Source organism: Phoca vitulina, unplaced genomic scaffold (genome assembly GCF_004348235.1).
Source record: "Phoca vitulina isolate PV1807 unplaced genomic scaffold, GSC_HSeal_1.0 scaffold19, whole genome shotgun sequence".
Taxonomy (NCBI): Eukaryota; Metazoa; Chordata; class Mammalia; order Carnivora; family Phocidae; genus Phoca; species Phoca vitulina.
The window spans coordinates 10,082,215-10,104,709 of record NW_022589722.1 but is presented as its reverse complement, the minus strand read 5'-3'; the positions used below and the strand labels follow the sequence as shown (position 1 = coordinate 10,104,709).

General features: G+C 36.0%; 1 protein-coding gene across 4 annotated transcripts in view; it reads left to right on the top strand.

Moving 5' to 3' along the window:
* Positions 1-20,597, top strand: part of NTN4 (netrin 4) — a 116,381-nt gene extending 95,784 nt beyond the window's left edge. For 2 of the 4 annotated variants that reach the window (XM_032416440.1, XM_032416443.1), the window contains exons 6-10: positions 2,159-2,372; positions 2,719-2,834; positions 10,185-10,253; positions 13,292-13,462; positions 19,255-20,597. In XM_032416440.1, coding sequence (XP_032272331.1) covers positions 2,159-2,372; positions 2,719-2,834; positions 10,185-10,253; positions 13,292-13,462; positions 19,255-19,391 — 707 coding nt within the window. In that variant the 3' untranslated portion in view covers positions 19,392-20,597. Of the gene's footprint in view, positions 1-2,158; positions 2,373-2,718; positions 2,835-10,184; positions 10,254-13,291; positions 13,463-18,032; positions 18,113-19,254 lie in introns of all 4 variants that reach the window. The other 2 variants (XM_032416442.1, XM_032416441.1) reach the window with 2 other exon arrangements.
* The last annotated feature ends 1,898 nt before the right edge of the window (positions 20,598-22,495 follow it).

The window sequence follows — 22,495 nt, the reverse complement described above, 5'->3', positions numbered from 1 at the left end:
TTATATAAGACTGATGAATCACTGACCTCTACCTCTGAAACTAATAATACACTCATATGTTAATTAATTGAATTTAAATAAAATTAAATTAAATTTTAGAAGAAAGAATCCCCATGTGATTCCGTCAGCCTGTGTTCCCTTTTCTGTGCTCCCATAGAATGCACAGGCCTCTTTTAGAGTACCTAGTCACAATGTATGGCAAGTCTTTATTTACTCCTGTTTCCCCAACAAGACCATGAGTTCCTTAAGGACTGACACCATTACTTAGACAAGCATAGATCCTATACCTCTACAAGAATTATTTATTGAATTAAATTGTTAGTTCACTATTAATTAACCATGTGCCAGACACCACACTAATGTAGCCATACACTACGTGCATGATCTCCTTTTATCCACACAACAACCGTCTGAGGATAGATATGGTTCTCATTTCCATTTTAAAGACAAGAAAACTGGGATAATGAGAAGCTAGGTCTCTTTCCAAAAGTCACACAGTCAGTAGTTGAGATCTGAAGCCAGATTGAAGCCAAACTATGATTTTAATGACAAAGAAATGAATCAATAGAAGATGTTTCCAAGGGGATTAAGGAGGGAGTGGGATCTAGAGTATTATCAGTTGAGATTTAGCAGCAAGAACTGGCCTAATAAATGTCAGACTGTGCTATGTATCTTGCTGAAATAATTTCATTTAAAATCATTTCATCCTCATGAAATTTCTATGAGACCTAGATACCCAACTGAAGAAACTGAGGTTCAGGACAGTTGGGTGCTGGTGAGAGTTCTCTTCTGGATTGTAGACTGCCAACTTCTAATTGTAGCCTCACATCCTTCACAGAGAAGAGAGCATGGAGCTTTTCATCCCCTTATAAGGTCACCAATCTCATTACCCTCAAGACTGCATCCAAACCTCCCAAAGACCTCACCTCCAGATACCATCACACTGGAGACTAGGCTTCAACATATGAATCTGGGGGGTACAGAGTCAGTCCATAACACCATGCAAATTAAATCCAGCTTTCGTCCCATCTCAAACCTGAACCCTCTTGGCTGTATCACTATAAATTCATGACTACACTAACCTCAAGTATGGCTTTTAAAGGTGTCTGGAAATTATACTTCACTTTCTATGTCTTTCATTCACTCTCCCACTGCCGATCTTCGTCTCTCTCACCTGATGACTTTCCTTCCTATTTCATCCACCAAATACAAGCAATCAGAAGAAAAGTTTTACCAGCTCCCACTCTTGCATTTATCCACTTTCCTGCACCTGAGTCCATATGCTCTGCCCTGCATCCTGTTACTACGAACTGATCACACTCCTACCCAAGGCCAGCACCTTCTCTTCTGCACCAGATCCTGTCTGTCTTCCTTACTCCATCATGCTTAAATATCCCTCCAACAATGCTCCCAGCTTTCTTCTGGTCATCAATTTTTCCCTTTCTTTTGGATCATTCCCATCAACATCAAATCTGTTGCAATTTTTCTCATCTTAAAATAAACAAAACAAAAACTCAAACCCACTTACTTTCATATCCCCCTCCAGTTTTAGCTACCACCACATTTCCGTGCCCTTATAGAAAAGCTCCTCAAAAAAGCTGTCTGTTCTCATGCTCAGATTCCTCTACTTCCATCTCCTGAGTCGTCTTCAGATAGGTTCACCACTCATCACTACAGTGAAACTGTTCCTGTCAAGGACACCAATGGTCTTCATTTTGTCAAATGCAAAAATATATTCCCAATCCCCATCTTCTTGGGACTATCAGCATTTAACACAGTTCATGTTGCCTACCTGATGTTGAAACTTTGTTTAGCTTCCAGAACACCATACTCTCATGATTTTTTTCCTTTCTGGTTAACTGCTCCTTCCTTGTCTTCTTTGCTGATTCATTCTCAGCACCTCAAGCAAAATCCATTCATATTTAATGCCCTCTAATTTAGAATAAATAATGTAGTTCATTTTGCAGCAAATGTGCTTTCCTGATTTTATCTTCTCATCTGTAATTTAATTAGTTTTCATTCTCTGAGTATATACCAACTGGCTAAAGGAGGAGCCTTAGGGGTATGCTGCGTGGTGAAGGGAAACCATTTCAGGACTGATCTTCACAGATCACAGATAACCAGTTACTCATTGATATTTGTGTGTCCTCTCTTGTAGTGTGTTCCTGTCATCCAGTTGGATCGGCTGTCCTTCCTTTCAACTCGGTGACCTTCTGTGACCCCAGCAATGGTGACTGCCCTTGCAAGCCTGGGGTGGCAGGGCCACATTGTGACAGGTGTATGGTGGGGTACTGGGGCTTCGGAGACTACGGCTGCAGGCCCTGTGACTGCGCAGGGAGCTGTGACCCACTCACAGGAGACTGCATCAGCAGGTGAATGCTCATGGCTCTTGCTCTGTCCATATGTCCTTCAGATTCTTTTGAAGATCTGGTAGTGATTTGGAAAATCTTGCATGCTATCAGTGCAGCAAAGATGTATTTGCACAGCTCTTTAAAGAATCTTTGTCAAACTGCAGAGTCATTTGTTCTTGCAAGATTCTAGAGATGGTCTGGTTCATTTTGCAGAATAAATTATTCTTAACAATAGGCCCTTAAAACACTATTTCTGAAAAACTAAAAGGATGGGAAGGTACCTGATTAGGTTTAAGTCTCCATACATATGTTCATTTCATTCAAGTTCTAAGAGAGTCCTTAACTTCATCATTTTCTATTTTATTAGCAGCACAGACATAGACTGGTATCAAGAAATTCCTGACTTCCATTCCATGCACAATAAAAGCGAGCCAACCTGGGAGTGGGAGGATGAGCAAGGATTTTCTGCACTTCGACACTCAGGTGAGACAATGGATATAGCCAGTTATCATATTTCCAGGTCTGGTCTCGAGTAACAGTGATTTGTGACAAACCAGAAAACAACTCTTGGATCCTACCAGGGGAACTCTTTAGTTCTGAGGTTAATAAAGTAGTGACACCCCTGCCCATGAGCATAAAACTATTAAAGATAGCCAAAGAGTATTTTAACAAGCTTTTGTTTATTTTCTGATTATTAGAGTAACATTTCTAATTAGTATAGAAAATCTGGAAAATGCAAAACATCACAGTAAAAAAAATACCCAAATCTCATTACCCAAACTGTTAGTGTTTTGGTGTGTTTCTCTCTAAAACATACTGTTTTACACAGGTGAGAGCTAATTGAATATATTAGGTTTGGAAATGTAGAGATCCATTTAAAGGAAAAATATTCTTATAGACCTAACGAAACTTAATATACACAAAGATAAGTGTGAACTCCTTATGTTTATATCTTTTTTACATCTTAAAATAAAACAAAAATAATTTTACAAAACTAATTATAAGCCAAATAACAAAACTAATAAAATTCAAAATAACACCATTAATTAAATATGAAAAATGATTTTTACTGAAGCCAAACCACTCTTTCCTACATAAATATGGTTCTTTGGGTCTACCAAGTCTATACTACTATTTCCTCTGACTCTATTTTCCTATGATGTATATCTGTTCCTTTGTTTGATGAGCATGCTGTGATATTGGTGTGAATACATGGTTTCTGTGTTCATCCTGCCTCTATTCTTCTCTTATAGAAAGTCAGGTGGTTCTATTCAGCACCAACTTGCTCCATAACACAAACACAAATGTGGGCATGAAATCTTGTGTCAGCATTTGGTTGTAAAGTGCTCCCCAAATGATCCAAATGAAACTTACAATAAATTTTTTTTAAATTTTTATTGGGGTATAATTGACATATAACATATTAGTTTAGGTGTACAACATAATGATTTGTGTGTATTGTGAAATGGCCACCAAAAAATTCTTTTTATTAAACATTACAAATGCCAAAAATGTATTGTTAACACCCATATACACACCTGCTAGTGTTACCAAATTTTATGTTTTGCCATAATTGTTTCATATTTTCATTTCAATTTTAAAGTGTTATACATTCGAAGACCTGTACCAATCTCCAACTTCACTAGCCTCCCTTACTCTACAGAATAACCGTTAACCTGAATTTTGGTATTTATCATTATCTTTCATGTTTTTACTATTACTACATATATAAATAGAGTGTTTTTTAAAATTGCATATACATGATAACTTACCTATGCCTTTAAAACTTTCTTTGATCTGAATATGTATTTTTTTTAGATTTATGCATTCTATTATTTGAATATGCCACTTTTTATTCTCTCTTTATCTGCCATTTAGGCTATTTCTAATTTCCAATTTTATGTAATGCTATAATGAATGTTCTTTTTTTTAAATAATTTTTTTTAAAGATTTTATTTATTTATTTGAGAGAGAGAGAGGGCACAAGCACCGGGGGGGAGGGGCAGAGGAAGAGAGACAAGCAGACTCCCCACCGAGCAGGGAGCCCAATGCGGGGCTGGATCCCAGGACCCTGGGATCATGACTTGAGCCGAAGGCAGACACTTAACCGAATGAGCCACCCAGGCGCCCCAACGAATATTCTCTTAAATGTGACTTGGTGTACTTAAGAAGGAGATTCACCAAAAAAAAAAAAAAGAGTTTCATTAGAGCAGGGCTGGCAAACTGGCCCTCAGACCAAATCTGGCCTGCCAACTGTTTTTCTACAGCTCACAAGCTACCTGCTCTAAGGTTTATAGTTATAATTTAAATAGTTATATTAATACCTGCATAGTATCTTTAATTTTGTCTCTTAGCCCATAAATCTTAACACCTTTATTGTCTATCCCTTTATAGAAAATGTTTGCTGATCTTCTCCTAGGGTAAAACTTAGCCACTGTTGGGTCACAAGTATGGCTTTTTATCAAATTTACCACATATTGCCAAATAGCTCTCCAAAGTGGTTATACAGATTTGCATCTTCGAGCAAAGTATGACATCCTGTTGCTTTATATCCTCACTGATACTTTGTATTTATTTAACAATTTTTTATATAACACATACAAGGGGCCAAGCACTATTCTACCTCACTAGATCGGGCACAATTAAACTCATTTAATATTTTGGGGCTTCTAAAGTTAACATTATCAAATCTCTCAACTTTTGCCAATCTGATGAGTATGGACTGGGATCTCGCCATTTTAAATTGTATTTTACTGATTACTAACAGTTTTAGTCACTTTTCATGCTTTCTTAGCCATTCAGGTCTCTTTTTCTGTGTATTTCCAATTTGTCGTTTTCTCACTAATTAGTAATTCCTTATAAATTCATCCATCTACGCAACAACTATTTTTTGAACACCCACAATGTATGCCAGTACTGTAAATATAGTAATAGAACAGAAGAGATAAAAATCCCAGCCTCCAAGGAGCTTACATTCTTGTGGAGGAAGACAACTAATAATATTAATAAGTAAAATATTTAGTGTCATGTTTTTTAATAAATAAAGAAATAAAGCAGGGAGGGAGATAATAAGTGGTCAGAGGGGCATACTTTTAAAAAAGGTGATCAAGGAAAATCCTGTGAAAGGTGACATATGAGGTAAAAAAAAAAAAAGAAAACTAAAAAAGATAAGAGAGTAAGCTATACAGATAAAAGAGGGAGGAGAGTTTAGGTGGAAGAAACAGCAAGTGCAACAGCCCTGAGGTCAGCAAGGAGACCAGGGTGACTGCGGCAGAGTAAGAAACCACAATTTTAATACACTTTCATAGAGAACTTATGGACTCTTCAACAACCAAGAACCCAAATTTGAGAAACACTGGTATTTGTTATTCTGTATCATGTTTTTTTTCACTTAACATAATCTTGTGATCATTTTCCTCATGGTTTCATTTTAGTTCACAACAGGAAAGAAGGTGAGAAAGATAAAGGAATACAAAGTAGTCATATTTATCTTTTTTAGCATTTGAAAAAGAAAAAAAATCTTTCCCATTAATTTTTGGCCTCAATGCTAAATAGTCTGAATTCTATAATTTTAACTCCAACCACTTTTGAAACTTTTCTTCTATATTTCTAACACAATGATTTTCATAATGATTCGAATTTGCCTGCTAGGCCAAATCTGTAAAAATCAAGTTTTTAGGACCATAGGACATTCATTAAGCCAATCATATTACTAGGGAACTGGCGACACACCAATTCAGCACATAACGTGCTGGCATCAGAATCACTTCAAACTCACATCCACAACAGCTGTTAGGTCTGTGCTACCCCTAGAGAGTCTCTGAAATTCATCTGGAGGAGCTCCAGATTGAGGAAGCCATTGTTCGGTTTCCTGATAAATATCAGTATTCCCACTGGGTATAGAATAGTGCTGTGCTCGTGGCACCTTTTTTAAACAACAAAAAAATGGTAATCAGTTTTCTAAGCACCATAGTTCGTTCTCAAATATATGTGCCTACCTACCTATTTACCTACCATAAGTTTCTCAAACTAGAAATATAATGCACTATACCAACAAGATACCCTTAATTTCTAGCACTTCTTAGGAGATAGAGAACATTAGATGTAAAATTTTACCTCCTGTACAACAAATCTGGCTTTAATTAGTACCATAGAACTTGTACAACAAAACTGGCTTTAAGTAGTATACAGAATTTGTACAAGAAAACTGGTTTTAACCAGTACCACAGAACTATAAACAATGTTCTAATAGCCCAATATTAACTAACTAGGTTTTTCTCCCCTTTCGGATTTCCTTTAAGACAACACATCTGGGTTAAAGCCTGATCAACAAAGATTCATTCAAAAACAAATTTTAGGGGCGCCTGGGTGGCTCAGTTGGTTAAGCATCAGACTTTGGTTTCAGCTCAGGTCATGATCTCAAGATTGTGAAATTGAGCCCCCACAAAGGACTCTGCGCTCAGCAGAGTCTTGCTTGTCCCTCTCCCTCCCCCTCTGTCCCTCCCCACCCCCCCAAATAAATAAATAAAATCTTTTTTAAAAATGATTACAACAGTAATCTTATGAAAAAAATTTTTAATGTCTGATTTCTTAACATATGAAAAGGGAGTATTGGAAAGCAACCACAGGAAGATCTTCAAATAACGGAACTTTGTATGTTCCTGTTGGCTGAAGGACTACAAAGAAGAACATCAGTTGAGTAATAATATATGCCATTTGGAGTTCCATTAGGTTTTTTAGCACAGTAGTTACCGTACTCTCCAGCTTTGGTGGAATTATCAAAGGCTGCAGGCTATCTACTCAGGTTACTCCAATTTCCGAATGAGTAACCCTCTCTGCTATGTTTAGATTATATGCAGTATTATTTAACAAATCACAACAGCTAATTTTAAGAACCTTAGATTTCTCATTCCCACTATTTAATTCCACTGTGTTTTTCCACTTACACATCTCATTCTCTGGTTTCTAGAGCAGCTTTAGTTAGAGCCAATATGTCACTATTTGCCACATCACCATGTCTACCCAACCTCATCTCACCAGAATCATACTCTCATTTCCACGTGGATGTTTTGTCAGCAACTCTAATTCATTATATTCTCCTCATGCTAGACCTCTGTTGTTTTTGCCTAACCAGATCCATTTCCCCTTTATTCCTGCTATTTCTGCGGTAGCTCAACCCAGTTTTTCTCTGGGGAGCCACCCTTCCCCCCACCCCATTAAATACAGTCTTGGCCAGGCCAATCAGATGTGCTCTCCCTGGAATTTAACTCTTGAGCTGAAAGTGACAAGGTCTGAAAGTGATCCCAGTTCACGATTCCAATGGCAAATCCATAAAAGGGACTGCACAACAGTTCCTGATACCTAGGTCTTTGCTGCTCTCCTGATTCTTGTCTTTTCTGAGTTCTGGTTCTTCAGCTTTTTCTCCTCTCTGTGAGCTACTTCACATCCTTTCAACAATTAAGTTAAACCACTGATTACTACAAAAAACCTTTAGTTATACACCCCTGAAGTGCTTTCCTCCTAACTTCCCTATTTCTGTTAGTAATACTTCAATCTTCTGTCACCTTGGCTCCAAGGTGACAGGAAAACTCCAAGTTCATTCATTCTTAGGCTTCCTCTTCCAATCCACTGACAAGATTTGTAGACCCTAAGTCTGCAGCCTCCCTTAATATTTCTTCCTCTCTAGACCTACAGCCATCTCTTTTGTTCAGACCCACATTTCATCTGACTTAGAATACAGTGGAAAGATCAGGGGCTTCAGATTCTCCTAGACCCAGGCTAAAAATCTGGCTCTTCTACTGTTAGTTATGTTGCCTTGGACAAGCTAATTAACTTCTCTGAGCCTTTATTTTTTCATTTGTTAATAATGCCTATCTCATAAGGTTATTATATATGTTAAACAAGATCATATGGATAAAGTTCCTTATATAGTTTATGGCTTGTGGTTGGCACTCAATTCAGTTACTGTTGCTGTCATCAATTTCATCAGCTTCTAACTGGTCCCTACTTCCATTTTCTCTCCATTCCAATAATTTTTATAAGCTTTGAAAATTCCTTTATCAATGGGCAAAACGGGGGAAGGGGAATGGGAGATACAGGCTTCCATTTATGAAATTAATAAGTCATGGAAATAAAGGTATAGCATAGGGAATACAGTCAATGATACTGTAATAGCATTGCATGGTGACAGATGGTAGCTACACTTGCGGTGACATAGCATAACATATAACTTGTTGAATCACCTGAAACTAATGTAACATTGTGTGTGAACTATACTAAAAAAAAAAAAAAAAAATCCCCTTTCTCTAACAAATTAAATTCAGGCCCTATCAGTCAAGGTCCTCCATGATATCTTCTACTATTCACAACTCAATCTGTACCCAAGAAAAACAGAACCACCGACTCTTCCATGAACACACCCTGCTCTTCTCTCTTACATTTCTTTCCTCACTCTTATATCTCTACATTCTTGTCAAATTTCTACCTGTTAGAATCTTAGATGAGTAAATAAATATAAAACACTTAAAACAGTGCCTGGCACATAGTAACTGCTCCTCAGTAAATGTTACCTACTTTCATGCCACTCAATGCCTATGACATGCAATGAGTGAGGGCAGAAGGGGAGGGATGATAAAATTATATCTAATTGTTAAGTAAGAATGGAAATCCTACCCCTTCTGGGTTCTAGGAATATAAAGATAAATAAGATGTAACTGTCATCCTCAAGGATCACAGTTTATTTATTTATTTTTAAAGATTTTATTTTTTATTTATCTGACACAGAGAGAGTACAAGCAGGGGGAGTGGCAGGGAGAGGGAGAAGCAGGCTCTCATTGGGCAGAGAGCCCGATGCAGGGCTCGAACCCAGGACCCTGGGATCATGACCTGAGCTGAAGACAGTCGCTTAACTGACTGAGCCACCCAGGCGCCCCAAGGATCACGGTTTAGAGAGGAAGCAGATAAATCAATGAGGATGCTATGTATAGATTCTATCAAAGGCATTTTGAAAATCTGTCACAGGGCGTGCCAAATGTCTGACACACAATAACTGTCACACATCACTTAAACTGTCAGAAAAAAATATCCTACTTATTCTTCAGAGTCCATTTCAAATCCTTCTTCAGCCGTGTAGCCTTTTTCCATCTTCCCAAACATGTGGCCCTCCCACCCAAACATACTGTACCTGTCTTAGAACACTTATCACTGTGTATACACTTGCTTTATTCACCTTACTGAATTGTAAGCCTTCAGGCAAGAATTGTATATTGCTCATCTTTATATACTCTGAAGTATATAGCATCATGTCCTGCACATAATAGGTGCTCGATAAATACTTTTAAATTGGATGGCATTACCTTCAAAAGACTGCTCAATTATTTTACTATATTTGACTTTTGCTGTGGTGAACATTAACTGTAAAAAGACAGTTGTCTTTCCTATAGTTTATCCATTCCGTTGTTCCTTTCCATTAGCATGGAGTCTTAATGCTGGACTATATCTATCGTAACATCAATTATAAGCATTAAAATATATCATTGTTTCTACCTCTATTTCTCCTAAGTCAATATTTTGTTGAATGATAACTAATTCAATTCAGAAAGTGACTCTACTTTGTTTGAATGACTTTTTATGGTTTCTTAGTATTTATGGATTATGTTGTATGAATCACTCAAGCCTTAAAGAGTTCTACCACCTGACACCTGAAACTAATATAACACTATATGTTAATTATACTTCAATTAAAAAAAATGAGTTATGCTACCTAGATTTACTTGCTCGTTTTTTTTTCTCTTCTTTGTTTCTAAATAACTATTTTTCATTTACTTCCTGTAGGTAAATGTGAATGTAAAGAACAGGTGTTAGGAAACTCCAAGGCATTCTGTGGAATGAAATATTCATATGGTAAGTTTGAAGTCCTTGAATACTTCTTCTTCTTTTTTTTTTTTTTTTAAGATTTCTTATTTATTTATTTGACAGAGAGAGACACACCGAGAGAGGGAACACAAGCAGGGGGAGTGGGAGAGGGAGAAGCAGGCTTCCCGCTGAGCAGGGAGCCCGATGCGGGGCTTGATCCCAGGATGCTGGGATCATGACCTGAGCCGAAGGCAGATACTTAACGACTAAGCCACCCAGGCGCCCCTCCTTGAATGCTTCTAAGAATCTATTCAAACCAAGTACAAAGAGTTTTTTTTAGGAATTGGGAGGCTTAGTCTATGACATTCTCAATATATCAAAGCATTAGTCTTATATAATAATTTTTAATAAAGATGCTGTTGAATGTCCTGGTGAGGGCAGGAGGCTTGTAGAGCAAAGGCAAGGCCATCCTACTATGAGGAAAAGAGGCAAGTCTCTAGCCACTAAAATGATTCCTGTGCCAGTTTCATGTAGTAATACCAGTTTCGAGTAATAATCTCTGCTAGTTATCATGTAGTAATACTAAGCAGAAATCAGTTCAAACACTATTTCACAGTGATTAAGGGCTCGAGCTTTGGATTCAAACATACATGGGTTTGATTTCTGGTCTATCGTATGGATCACTTAACCTCTCTAGATTTCTTCATCTGTAAAATAAGGATGATGCCACCTATCCCATAAAATGGGATTTTTGAAAAGCACACAACACAATATCTAGCACGCAGTATATGCTCAGTAACTGGCAAGGAGGAGGAAGAGGATATATATTTGGGAAGCACTGAGATTAGCTGTCCATCCAAGCCTTTTCCCTGCCCTCTCTGTATACTCTAGACTCCTGTACCTTTCAAGTACCAGGAAAATATAGATAAGGGAAAATGTCACTGCCCTAAGACTGTTACTATCTTCAAATTCTAAATGGCCTTATGTTTACTATTAAAGCAAATTAGATGCCTTGTCTTGCCAACATATTCTTGACTAGTATCTAAGGCTTTTTATTGTTCCATAATTCATACTGCCCGAAATACACATTACAATGAAGAGAAAATTTTAAGTCATGATTTCTGAAATCAAGTGTTTAGGTTCTTGATAACATTGTACTTAATCTCATAAAAGATAAAAAAGTAAATGTTAAAAACCTCAAAAATCTTACCTAAAATTACATACATATTTCCCTCCTTTGACCTGACAACTTGGCTAAATAACAGAAGAAAACTTTTGAAATATATAGTGCTCAATAAAGAAAAGTTAGTTTAGAGAAAATGGTATTTACTATCAGAAGCAAAAAACATGACAATTTAGTCCAAAGGTAGTCAGTTTAGTGGAAATATCAACTGGTTTTCAATATTTAGTAGCTCTCTAAATTTACAAACAACTGCACTGGCATCTTTTAATACAACTGTATTATTTTCTCCTTAAGAAAACTTGGACACGGGTGCCTGGGTGGCTCAGATGGTTAAGTGTCTGCCTTCAACTCAGGTCATGATCCCAGGGTCCTGGGATTGAGCCCCGCGTCGGGATCCCTGCTCCACAGGAAGCCTGCTTCTCTGTCTCCCACTCCCCCTGCTTGTGTTCCCTCTTTCGCTGTGTCTCTCTCTGTCAAATAAATAAACAAAATCTTAAAAAAAAAGAAAGAGAGAAAACTCGGACACTTTTAATGATGTAATTAAATACTTTGTTCTTACTAGGTGCAATACACCCACAGACTTGGAAAAAAATGGTTTCCCCCCCCATTCCCCCTCCCCCTATTAATGGGGGATAAAGCTTGATTCATTTGTTTATTCCTTTGGCAAATATTTATTAAGCTATAATAGTGAATAGATGAGGTCCCAGTTCTCTTTGAGCATACAGTCTAGTAGAAAAATAATAGTGAACATTTGTTGAGCATTAGCCATGAGCCGAGCACTATGCTACATACCCTTCATACATTTATCTTATTGGGGTTCCAGCCCAAACTCTACCTCTAACTAACTGGTCATGCAAATTTGGGAAGTTCACTTAATTTCTTAAAATTTGCTTCCTCAAACATAAAACAAGACTAGATGAACTCTTAAGACCCATTAAAAGTCTAAAATTTGGTGATTCTATAAAAACTGCTATCTGACAACCATATTCTCAGGAATTGGGACCAGCCAGTAGAGAGTTCCCTCATTACACAGAATTTTCCATCAAGATATAAATGAGGATGTAAGAACTCTTCTAACAATATAGAACACTACATCCAGTGTTCCTTAGGTGTACTTTCTTCCCCACCCCAAATTATTCCACTGCTTAATCCCCAGCCATATCCAATTCATAGATGGAAGAACATAGCATAATACAATCATGAGTTATAGAGAATACTGAAGCTCTGCCATCATGTGGAAAGACAGCCACCCTAACCCCAGTCAGCTTGCATTTTACATCCAGGGAAGAAGATTAAATAATCAATATTTAATTATTTAATCTCTTTAGAATATGTAAAATATATTCTGGCAGTAACATTTTGTTTGTTCTTTGTTGTAACTTTAATACACAGTGAACCACAGAGTAAAATATAGTCAGAATCTAAATATAAAATCTTCTTCCTATACACCTTCTTTCTATTTGGATTTGATAGCTAACTGTGTTTAAGACTATGTTTGTAATAGGCAAATGGCTGACAGTCTCTTAGCATAATGATATGGGAAATAGTGGTTGAAAATGTCTAAGAAGGGAGAGTATAGTTAATATAGATAAATAAGGTGAAACCAATGCAAAAGTTAGTGAGCCTAATGATTTTTTTATTTGAGTTTTTTAAAATTCCAGTATAGTTAACATACAGTTTTTTTTTATTAGCTTCAGGTGTATAATACAGTGATTCAACAATTCTACATATTACTCAGTGCTTATCAAGATTAGCCTAATGATTTTTAAAGCAAATTTCCACATTTGCATCATCATTAATTAACTTTTCCATTATACTCTGAAATGCATATTTAAGTTATTCCAAGTTCAAAAGGCAGTATGAAATTCTATGCATTTTGACTTTTGGAATTGTCTTATTACAGTGCTAAAAATAAAGATTTTATCAGCTCATGACAAAGGGTCTCATGCTGAGGTCAATGTGAAGATAAAAAAAGTCTTAAAATCTACCAAATTGAAAATTTTACGAGGAAAACGAACATTATATCCAGAATCGTGGACTAACAGAGGCTGCACTTGTCCAATCCTCAATCCTGGTAAGCATTAGACTTTTCTAGCTTAATAACTACTTTGTCTCTGCTGATTTGCTCCTTGTCTTAACATTCTCTAAACCACAACTGAAATAAACTCACCAAGAGTATCTCTCCTTTTCACCATCTGAATTCTGGGGACAATCCAAATGGAATTCTTTGAACTGACATCAAAAAATTATTTCTCTTCCACATGTTCTATAAAAGTAAAATATTTTAAAATCCAGCAATATAATATTTTCTGCCCTAAAAGAGAAGTCTCAGCTTGGTTCCAGGTACCAGTAGCATAGAAAACACTTTCATAAATTTGGATGCCACTAACACTTCATCTGAAAGCTAGGTCCTAAAATGGTGCCCTGGGTAGAACTTACTCCCAAAGGAAATTCGAATGCAAAATTCCATCTGTGCAAATAATATTGAATTCATTTTTTACAATTGCATGAGAAGCATCTGTGTCTCCTGGATAGAAAACAACTCTCAATTCTCATCATCTTGTTTTTCATTAAATGATCATTCTGGTTTGAAATTAGAAACAGCAGAAATTAAAACAACAACAACAACAAAACCACTACAGAATCTTAGAGAAGCTTGAAATTAAGGGAAATTTGCATCTTCAAATGTAATTACGGTAGAAGAGCCAAGCGAGCAAGCGTGGGATTCTTACCTTTATAATCTACAAGTACACTTTCATACTGTGTCATATGCTACTTACTTCTGTCTCCTTCATTAAATTTGAGGATGGGATTTAGATTTTTGATCATAGCATCTCTAGTACCTACCATTAGTACCTAAATAATAACACAGTACCCAGATAGTAAGTTCTATTAAAATAAACATATTTTGGGGTGGATCAGTTGGTTAAGCGTTTGCCTATGATCCTGGATCCCGGGATTGAGCCCACATCGGGGTCCTTCTCCCTCTGCCTGCAGCTCCCCCTGCTTGTGCTTGCTCTCTCTCTCTGTCTCTCTCGCCCTCTCTCTGACAAATAAATAAACAAAATCTTTAAAAAAAAAACTTATTTTTTTAAATCCTCTGTATTTCTCACATTATGTACTTGCCATCTGTTGCTTTCTTTCTTTTTTTTTTTATTTATTTGAGAGAGAATGAGAGACAGAGAGCATGAGAGGGAGGAGGGTCAGAGGGAGAAGCAGACTCCCCGCTGAGCAGGGAGCCCGATGTGGGACTCGATCCCGGGACTCCAGGATCATGACCTGAGCCGAAGGCAGTCGCTTAACCAACTGAGCCACCCAGGCGCCCCACTTGCCATCTGTTTCTTAATTGCACTGCTAATACAGGTGCATAATTTATGTTCTGGATCTAATTCCTTTCAAATAAAAGTCCAGGAAACCTCAGTTATGTTCTTAAGAAGTCACTGTAGTCTTTGACTAATAGCAAAGAGAAACAGATAACTGAGTGACAAAGAAAAAGGGAAACTCTCAATGAAATATTCCCCCCAACCTAAACAATCTAAAATATAAAACTCTTGACTTTTTGACTATTGACTAATCTCTTATATCCTTTTATGCCCTTTTAATATTTTATTTAAATTCATTTAAATTTTAATAAGGAAAAGAAGACAATTTAAATAATAAATAAATATGTTTCCGAAGGACAAATGAAGTAATCAGAATCTTAGATTTTGGACACAGGGAAATGAAGAGTCCTTAATTTAAGTTCTATTTCCCGATAATCTGTGTGTAGAGGCTCTTCCTATAAGCACTTTCTATTATCTTAGCAAAAGAAAAAATAATCTGCCTAGTTTTTTAGTTAAGACATTAAAAAAAAAAAAAAAAAAGAAAAGCTTTGGGCATCTGAGCCACCCTCCAGGAAGTGAACTATACTTCCTCATCAGGTTTCTGCCAGAGTCAAAGAATCAACTGACTTCATCACAATTGAAAACATAAGTGCAATTATTCAAAGAATTCTTAAAAACATGTTTACTCGCTTTGAAGAAAAGACTGGAACCTGCCAAAGCAAAACCAGACACTCTTTCATTTCACTTTGTTTTTCCATTTTTACAAGTTCAATAGCTAAGGCCAAAGAAAGCTGATAAGAAAATTCGGAAACCTTACACACCAACTAGCTTCCTCTGCTACTTTTTGAAAAGGAACAATCTAATTGACAACCCTGCAAATTCATTCATTCCTACATTCATACATACATTTACTCATTCATCAATCAATTTAGGATATCAAGACTAGCACTAAAGTATTATATTTTCTTTCTCTATGGAAATAAAATAAACTTTGTGCCCTCAAACATGTAGTAAAGTAGATGTCGAAAGCAAAAAATAGGAAAGTAAAAAGTAAATACTAGTAAGTGATACAACGGATAACATTATTTTCCATGCTAATTTTTGGCATGATGCTGCTCCATAATTAATGAATTTATTCAGTATCATTTCTATTAGTTCAATGTATATTCATACTTTAAATTAATGGCAAACTCCTATAGTATTTGTTCTCTTGATAGTTTCAAAGTAAATTCATTTAAAATACTAAACTTAACAATGAAGTTTCCTAAAAATTATTTATTGTATTTTTATATGAGGATTTTGTTACTTTAGGTATAATACAAACAATATCAAGACCATTATATTTTAATTAGTCCATTAATTAAATATTGGGATTCTTTTTCATGCAGATGCTAAGGTTACTCTTTAAATAATTTAAATACCTTATAACCCTTCTTACATTTGTGCTCTCTGGTGTTAAAGTCTCTACCATTATTATCCCTTTTTCTCTCTCTTTCTTTTTTTTTTTGAAAACACCATCATAGCTATGTTTAAGTTTAGGGCTGATTTCTTTTAATAATATTTTAAATAACTTCTTTATTATAGAAGCTATCACATATACATTATAAAAATTTAGAGGAAAATTTAAAATTTCAATTTCTTACCTCCAGAGATCCTCTCTGTTAACAGCTTAATGCAAATCTTTCAAGGTCTTTCTCTGTGCATGTACATATTATATTTTTTAACCAAAATAAAATCATAATATGCTCCATTCTGTAACCTACTTTAGTTAGTGATCATTGCCTTCAATTATAGTTTATTTTCATATACTTTAATACTCAGACCATATTCCAATTTCCTAACATCCTTTAGAACTGGTTTGTCCTTGTCAGTGTTCAATCCAGGATCACACATTGTATCTAGTTTTTAAGTCTCTCAAGTCTCTCTTATTCAAGCACAGTTCCTTTTTTAATTGTTGTTGAAAAATTATTAGTGTTGAATCCAGGCCAAGTGTCCTGTAGATTATCTTACCTTCTATATTTGACTGGTTGGTTCCTTGTCATGTCATTTAGCTTGTCCCTCTACCTCCTATGTTTCTTGTAATCTCTAAAAAAATCTTGATAGATTCAAGATAAACATTTTGATTAGAATCCACTAGAGATATTGCTGGGTATGTACTTCATGTTAAATCATATCAGAAGACACATAAGACCTGGATAACCCACCATCAGGGTTGCTAAACTTGACCCTTGGGTTAGAGTGATGACAGCCTGATCTCTCCATTGGGCAGTTTTGTTTTCCTTTTTGAGATTAGAAAGTAATGAGTGTCGTGTTATTTAGTCATGATACAAATATCCAGTTTCCCATTGACCATTGATTTGATGATGTTACCACCAACTGGTAATCCTTCCTGAATCAGTAATTTCATTAGAGCTTAAGAAACGATGTTTTTCTGATTTCCCTCATTTACTAGTTGACATTCTTCTGTAAGGGGACTTTCTCTTTCAAGCTGGGCTATAGGTTACCATTCAATATAGTTCCTATTTAAAGGCAGGGTAAATGCTAAATTCTTTCCTTATAATTCCCAAAGTGCTTACCTTTCATAAGTAATGGTCTTAACAGCTGCTTCAAAAGATGACAAACCAATGTTTTTCTGGATTTTTCTTTTTTGAGTATCATTTTGGAATTACGGATTTTTATTGATTCAGTATGTTTCAATAGATACAATCATTATGTTCCTTGGTGCTCCAATTATCACAACTTTAACAAGTTGTAACCCTTTCTTGCTAGCTCCCATGTCCTTTTACAATGACCCCCATTAATCTTTGAGAGCTTCCTCGATTTTTAGCACAATAAGATGTCCCATGCTACATTGTATCTTCCTGTCCTGGACCTGCAATAGCATTTCTGCAAGAAGCCTTGTTTTGTTTTGTTTTGTTTTTAGTGAGATCTGTTTAATTAGAGAGCACAGTATGTCTACTATAGGTGTTCATTGCTACTAGAATGCCTTTTTTTTTTAGATCATTTCAGTGGATGAACAAAAAATATATATAATATAGTAATATGTTTTATTTTTATTTTATTAATATATATTAATTTATATATATACATATAAACCCATGAGTTTAAATTGATATTTTCAGGTTAATTTTAACATCTACTATTTTTTCTTAAGTTTTAAAATATATGTCTCTTTATCTTGGAAAGTTCTCCTTTATAAACATAATTACTTATTTGCTCTGTCCTATAATATTAAAGAAAATTGTTTCAAAATACCAATATTGATAGTATTACAAACACCTACTGAAGGAGATTAACATATTTCCTTTTTTTGATGTATAGGTAATGAGACTGTCCTTTCATTTCTGTACGTCAACCAAAATTTTTTATTTGAAGCCTGAAAAGAATTTTGAATTACAAAGGTCTGGTGAAGTCTCATCTTTTTTTTTTTTTTAATATGACAAACAAACATCCTATATTCCAAAAACACATTTACTTTCTATAGGAGATATGTGTCACTTTGTATCATTCACAACTTTTTTTTTCTCCTCTTATCTCACTTTTTTTTATTATGTTATGTTAATCACCATACATTACATCATTAGTTTTTTTTTTAATTTTTTTATTGTTATGTTAATCCCCATACATTACATCATTAGTTTTAGATATAGTGTTCCATGATTCATTGTTTGTGCATAACACCCAGTGCTCCATGCAGAACGTGCCCTCCTCAATACCCATCACCAGGCAAACCCATACCCCCACCCCCTCCCCTTTAGAACCTTCAGTTTGTTTCTCAGAGTCCATAGTCTCTCATGGTTCGTCTCCCCCCTCCAATTTACCCCCGTTCATTTTTCCCTTCCTACTATCGTCTTCTTTTTTTTTTTTTTTAACATATAACGTATTATTTGTTTCAGAGGTACAGTTCTGTGATTCAACAGTCTTACACAATTCACAGCGCTCACCATAGCACATACCCTCCCCAATGTCTATCACCCAGCCACCCCATCCCTCCCACCCCCCACCACTCCAGCAACTCATAACTCTCTTCCAATATGTTTTTCCAAATGGTTGTCTCACTTTTATAAAAATCTTCCTTAATATGCACTACCATACATAGTGAGTCTCCAAGAAATACTAATTTATAGCAGTATGCTAAGTACCCACAGAATCCTTACTTCTTTACCATAGAAGGTAGTATAACGTAAAGTAAAAGTTCTACAGCTAGACAGACCTGAGCTTGAGTCAGAGTGCTGCTATTCACTGGGAGACACTGAACAAGTTTTGTAATCTTGCTGAGCCTTAGTTTCCTCATTTGTAAAACAAGAAAAAAAAATACCTACTTCATAGGGTTATTTTCAAGATTAAATGAAATAATACACGTAAGCCACTTAACACATAGTAGATGTTTACTAAGCATCAGCTATCACTGCCTGGGACTCCCTATTTCAACTATGAATATATAAAACCATGAACCGTGCATATAAAACCACCAAAGTCACATCTCCTCCCCCACTTCAATAAATTATGATACTATATAGCCCCTAACTTTGTTCTCTTTTAGGTTTGGAGTACCTTGTGGCAGGACATGAAGATGTAAGAACAGGCAAACTAGTCGTGAATATGAAAAGTTTTGTCCAGCACTGGAAGCCATCCCTTGGGAGAAAAGTCATGGATATTTTAAAAAGAAAGTGCAAGTAGCAACAAAGGTATATAGCACATAATGGCACTTCTCTATGTAGAAAACATAAGCTTAATGGAAAGGAGACCTCAAAAACAAAACTGGAGTTTTTTAAGTGCCAAAATATATAGAAATATTCCAATGCATGGGCCTAGTCTAACCTGTCTCTTTGGGGGCCATGTTTAAATACAGTTTGTTTTATAAAGACAAATGAAAAATCCTACCCTGATAACTGCCTCCTATGGGACTGATTCTGTAATTCGTAACTATTCAGAGTATTTTTAATAGCAGTATGATATTTAGCAGTAATCCATTAAGAGGAGTACATCTAACAAGGACTCCTTCCAGCTTCAGATATGTTACTTATATTTGTGCTACTTAAAGTAATTAAGGAAATTTTAAGGACTCCCCAACCCTACTATCAAAAAAAGGTTTTTCTTAAAAAAGAGCCTGCCTTTGTGTGATGTGTGTGAACTTTGGTCTATGGAGTGTTAAATGGAAGCTCTCCACATGTATATACTATTTCCTTGTATAAAGCACTTTACTACCTACCACTTGTGTTGGGAAAGTTTGAAGACCATGGTTGACAGAAAGAAAAATAAAGGGCGTGTAAGAAAACCTACTGAAACAGAAGCACTGCCACCACGTGTGGACAAAAGGAAGTTGTACGTGTTAGCTCTGAACACTTGGAGAAAACCTAAAAGGAGAATATGTTTGCATATGAAGTCTCAGCTTCAGGCTAGAGGTTAGATTCCACAGATAACAGCCATGATGAAAAATTTTAAAAAACTAAACAAAATGAGACTTTAAAATAAGAGGAAGAAGAAATCTTAAGAGTAGAAATATGCTTGGATGAAAAGGAAATGGACTTTAAATTTTTAAAAGCTCATTTATTTGCAATGCACTTGTATACACGGCAGAAATTATTGTAGACACAGAATTTGTTTTATTTTTGTGTTTAGTATTTAAACCTGAATGTTGGAACAGTTTCCTCCTTATCTTTATTAACAGTATATGGCCATTATATTTACTCATTTTTTTGACACAGTGTATGTGATAGTTCACCAAACTACAGTTTTCATTATTACTCCTCTTCTGTACCCATGCACAACCACAAGACATACAGTTTCTTCTGTACTTGAATATACAAAACATAAACCACAGTGCCATAAGATTAACTTCACATACAGAACATATTTTTTTTCCTGAGGTCCTGTGGACTTGCAAAATATATATATATATATATATTGCTCTGTTAATTTTTTATATTTCATATATGTAATAAAGGAATATGATTTCCTGATTTTTGTCTCATTTCCTGGTCAACTCTGCTAAAGATTACTTTGTCTTAATGAGGGAACTCAAACCTAATTCTTTAAATTAAGAAAATCAAAGAAGGGCCTGGTATTTTTACTCTTTTACTTTGGGGTGTGGGGATAGAGTGGAAGCTAATTCAGATGGGATTAGTTTCTGTAGCCTTTGGACATGAACTTTTATCAGATGAAGTGCATTCTTATACTACATTTACTTGTTAAAAAGCAATGAAAGGGGGCGCCTGGGTGGCTCAGTCGTTAAGTGTCTGCCTTCGGCTCAGGTCATGATCCCAGGGTCCTGGGATCGAGCCCCGCATCGGGCTCCCTGCTCAGCGGGAAGCCTGCTTCTCCCTCTCCCACCTCCCCTGCTTGTGTTCCCTCTCTCGCTGTGTCTCTCTCTATCAAATAAATAAATAAAATCTTAAAAAAAAAAAAAAGCAATGAAAGTTCACTGTTGAAAATACAGAAAACCGGGGCACCTGGGTGGCGCAGTTGGTTAGGCATCTGACTCTTGGTTTCGGCCAGGTCGTGATCTCAGGGTCGTGAGATTGAGCCCCACATCAGTCTCCAGGTTTATCAGAGAGTCTGCTTGAGATTCTCTCTCCCTCTCCCTCTGCCCCTCCCATTTGTGCTTGCTCTCTCTAAAATAAAGAAATAAATCTTAAAAAAAGAAGAAGAAGAAAATACAGAAAACCATATCAGGAAAAAAAAAAAGACCAACATTTAAACCATCCTGTGATGACAGCTGTTAGCATTTTAGTGCCCAGGCTGCTAGACTGCTTTCTACACACGTACATACCTTTTATAGAATTGGAATTCTACTATACATACTCTCATGAAATCTGCTTTTATAACCTGTAGCATGTCTTATCTTTTCCTATCTTATTCTGGTAGGTGGAATGCCATTTAGTAGGGCATGATTTACAAGCAACTTATCAAACATGTTGGTAAGTATATCACATCAAGAAAAATATTTTAAATACATCAAATATAGAATTTTCTTAACTTTCAGAATTGCCAAGGGGCCTTGTTTTCCATTTCACTTTATTTAAAATAACTATTGCCCGGTGTGCCTGGGTGGCTCAGTCGTTAAGCATCTGCCTTCGGCTCAGGTCGTGGTCCCAGGGTCCTGGGATCGAGCCCCACATCGGGCTCTCTGCTCTGTGGGAAGCCTGCTTCTCCCTCTCCCACTCCCCCTGCTTGTGTTCCCTCTCTCGCTGTGTCTCTCTCTGTCAGATAAATAAATAAAATCTTTAAAAAAAATAAAATAAAAATAACTATTGCCCATTAAAAAGAATACAAATAATGTCTATTTCTTAAGAGTAGAAAAATGTACATAATATATTAAATTTAAAAAATTGCAGAATACATATAGTAATAACACCTGCCCCAAAACACATTTATAATATAAAAAGTGATCTAAAAGGCCCGAAAGATAGACAGATCATAGCAGTATTTAACCCTGTAAGGGAAAGAAGGAGGGAGATTTTCACTTTTTATTTTGCATATATTTATATTGCTTGGCATTCTTTCATTGATCATGTACTACTTTTGTAATTTATTTTTTTAACAATTAAAATTTAATCAATTGTTTGTAAAGTCTGTTCAAGCAAAGTTATAACTAAAAGTTTAATTTTAACTAGTTTGCCAAATTACTGGGCCCCTAATGGGTCTTCCCATTCCTTCTTTTTTTTTTTTTAAGATTTTATTTATTTGACAGAAAGAGACACAGCGAGAGAGGGAACACAAGCAGGGGGAGTGGGAGAGGGAGAAGCAGGCTTCCCGCCAAGCAGGGAGCCCGATGTGAGGCT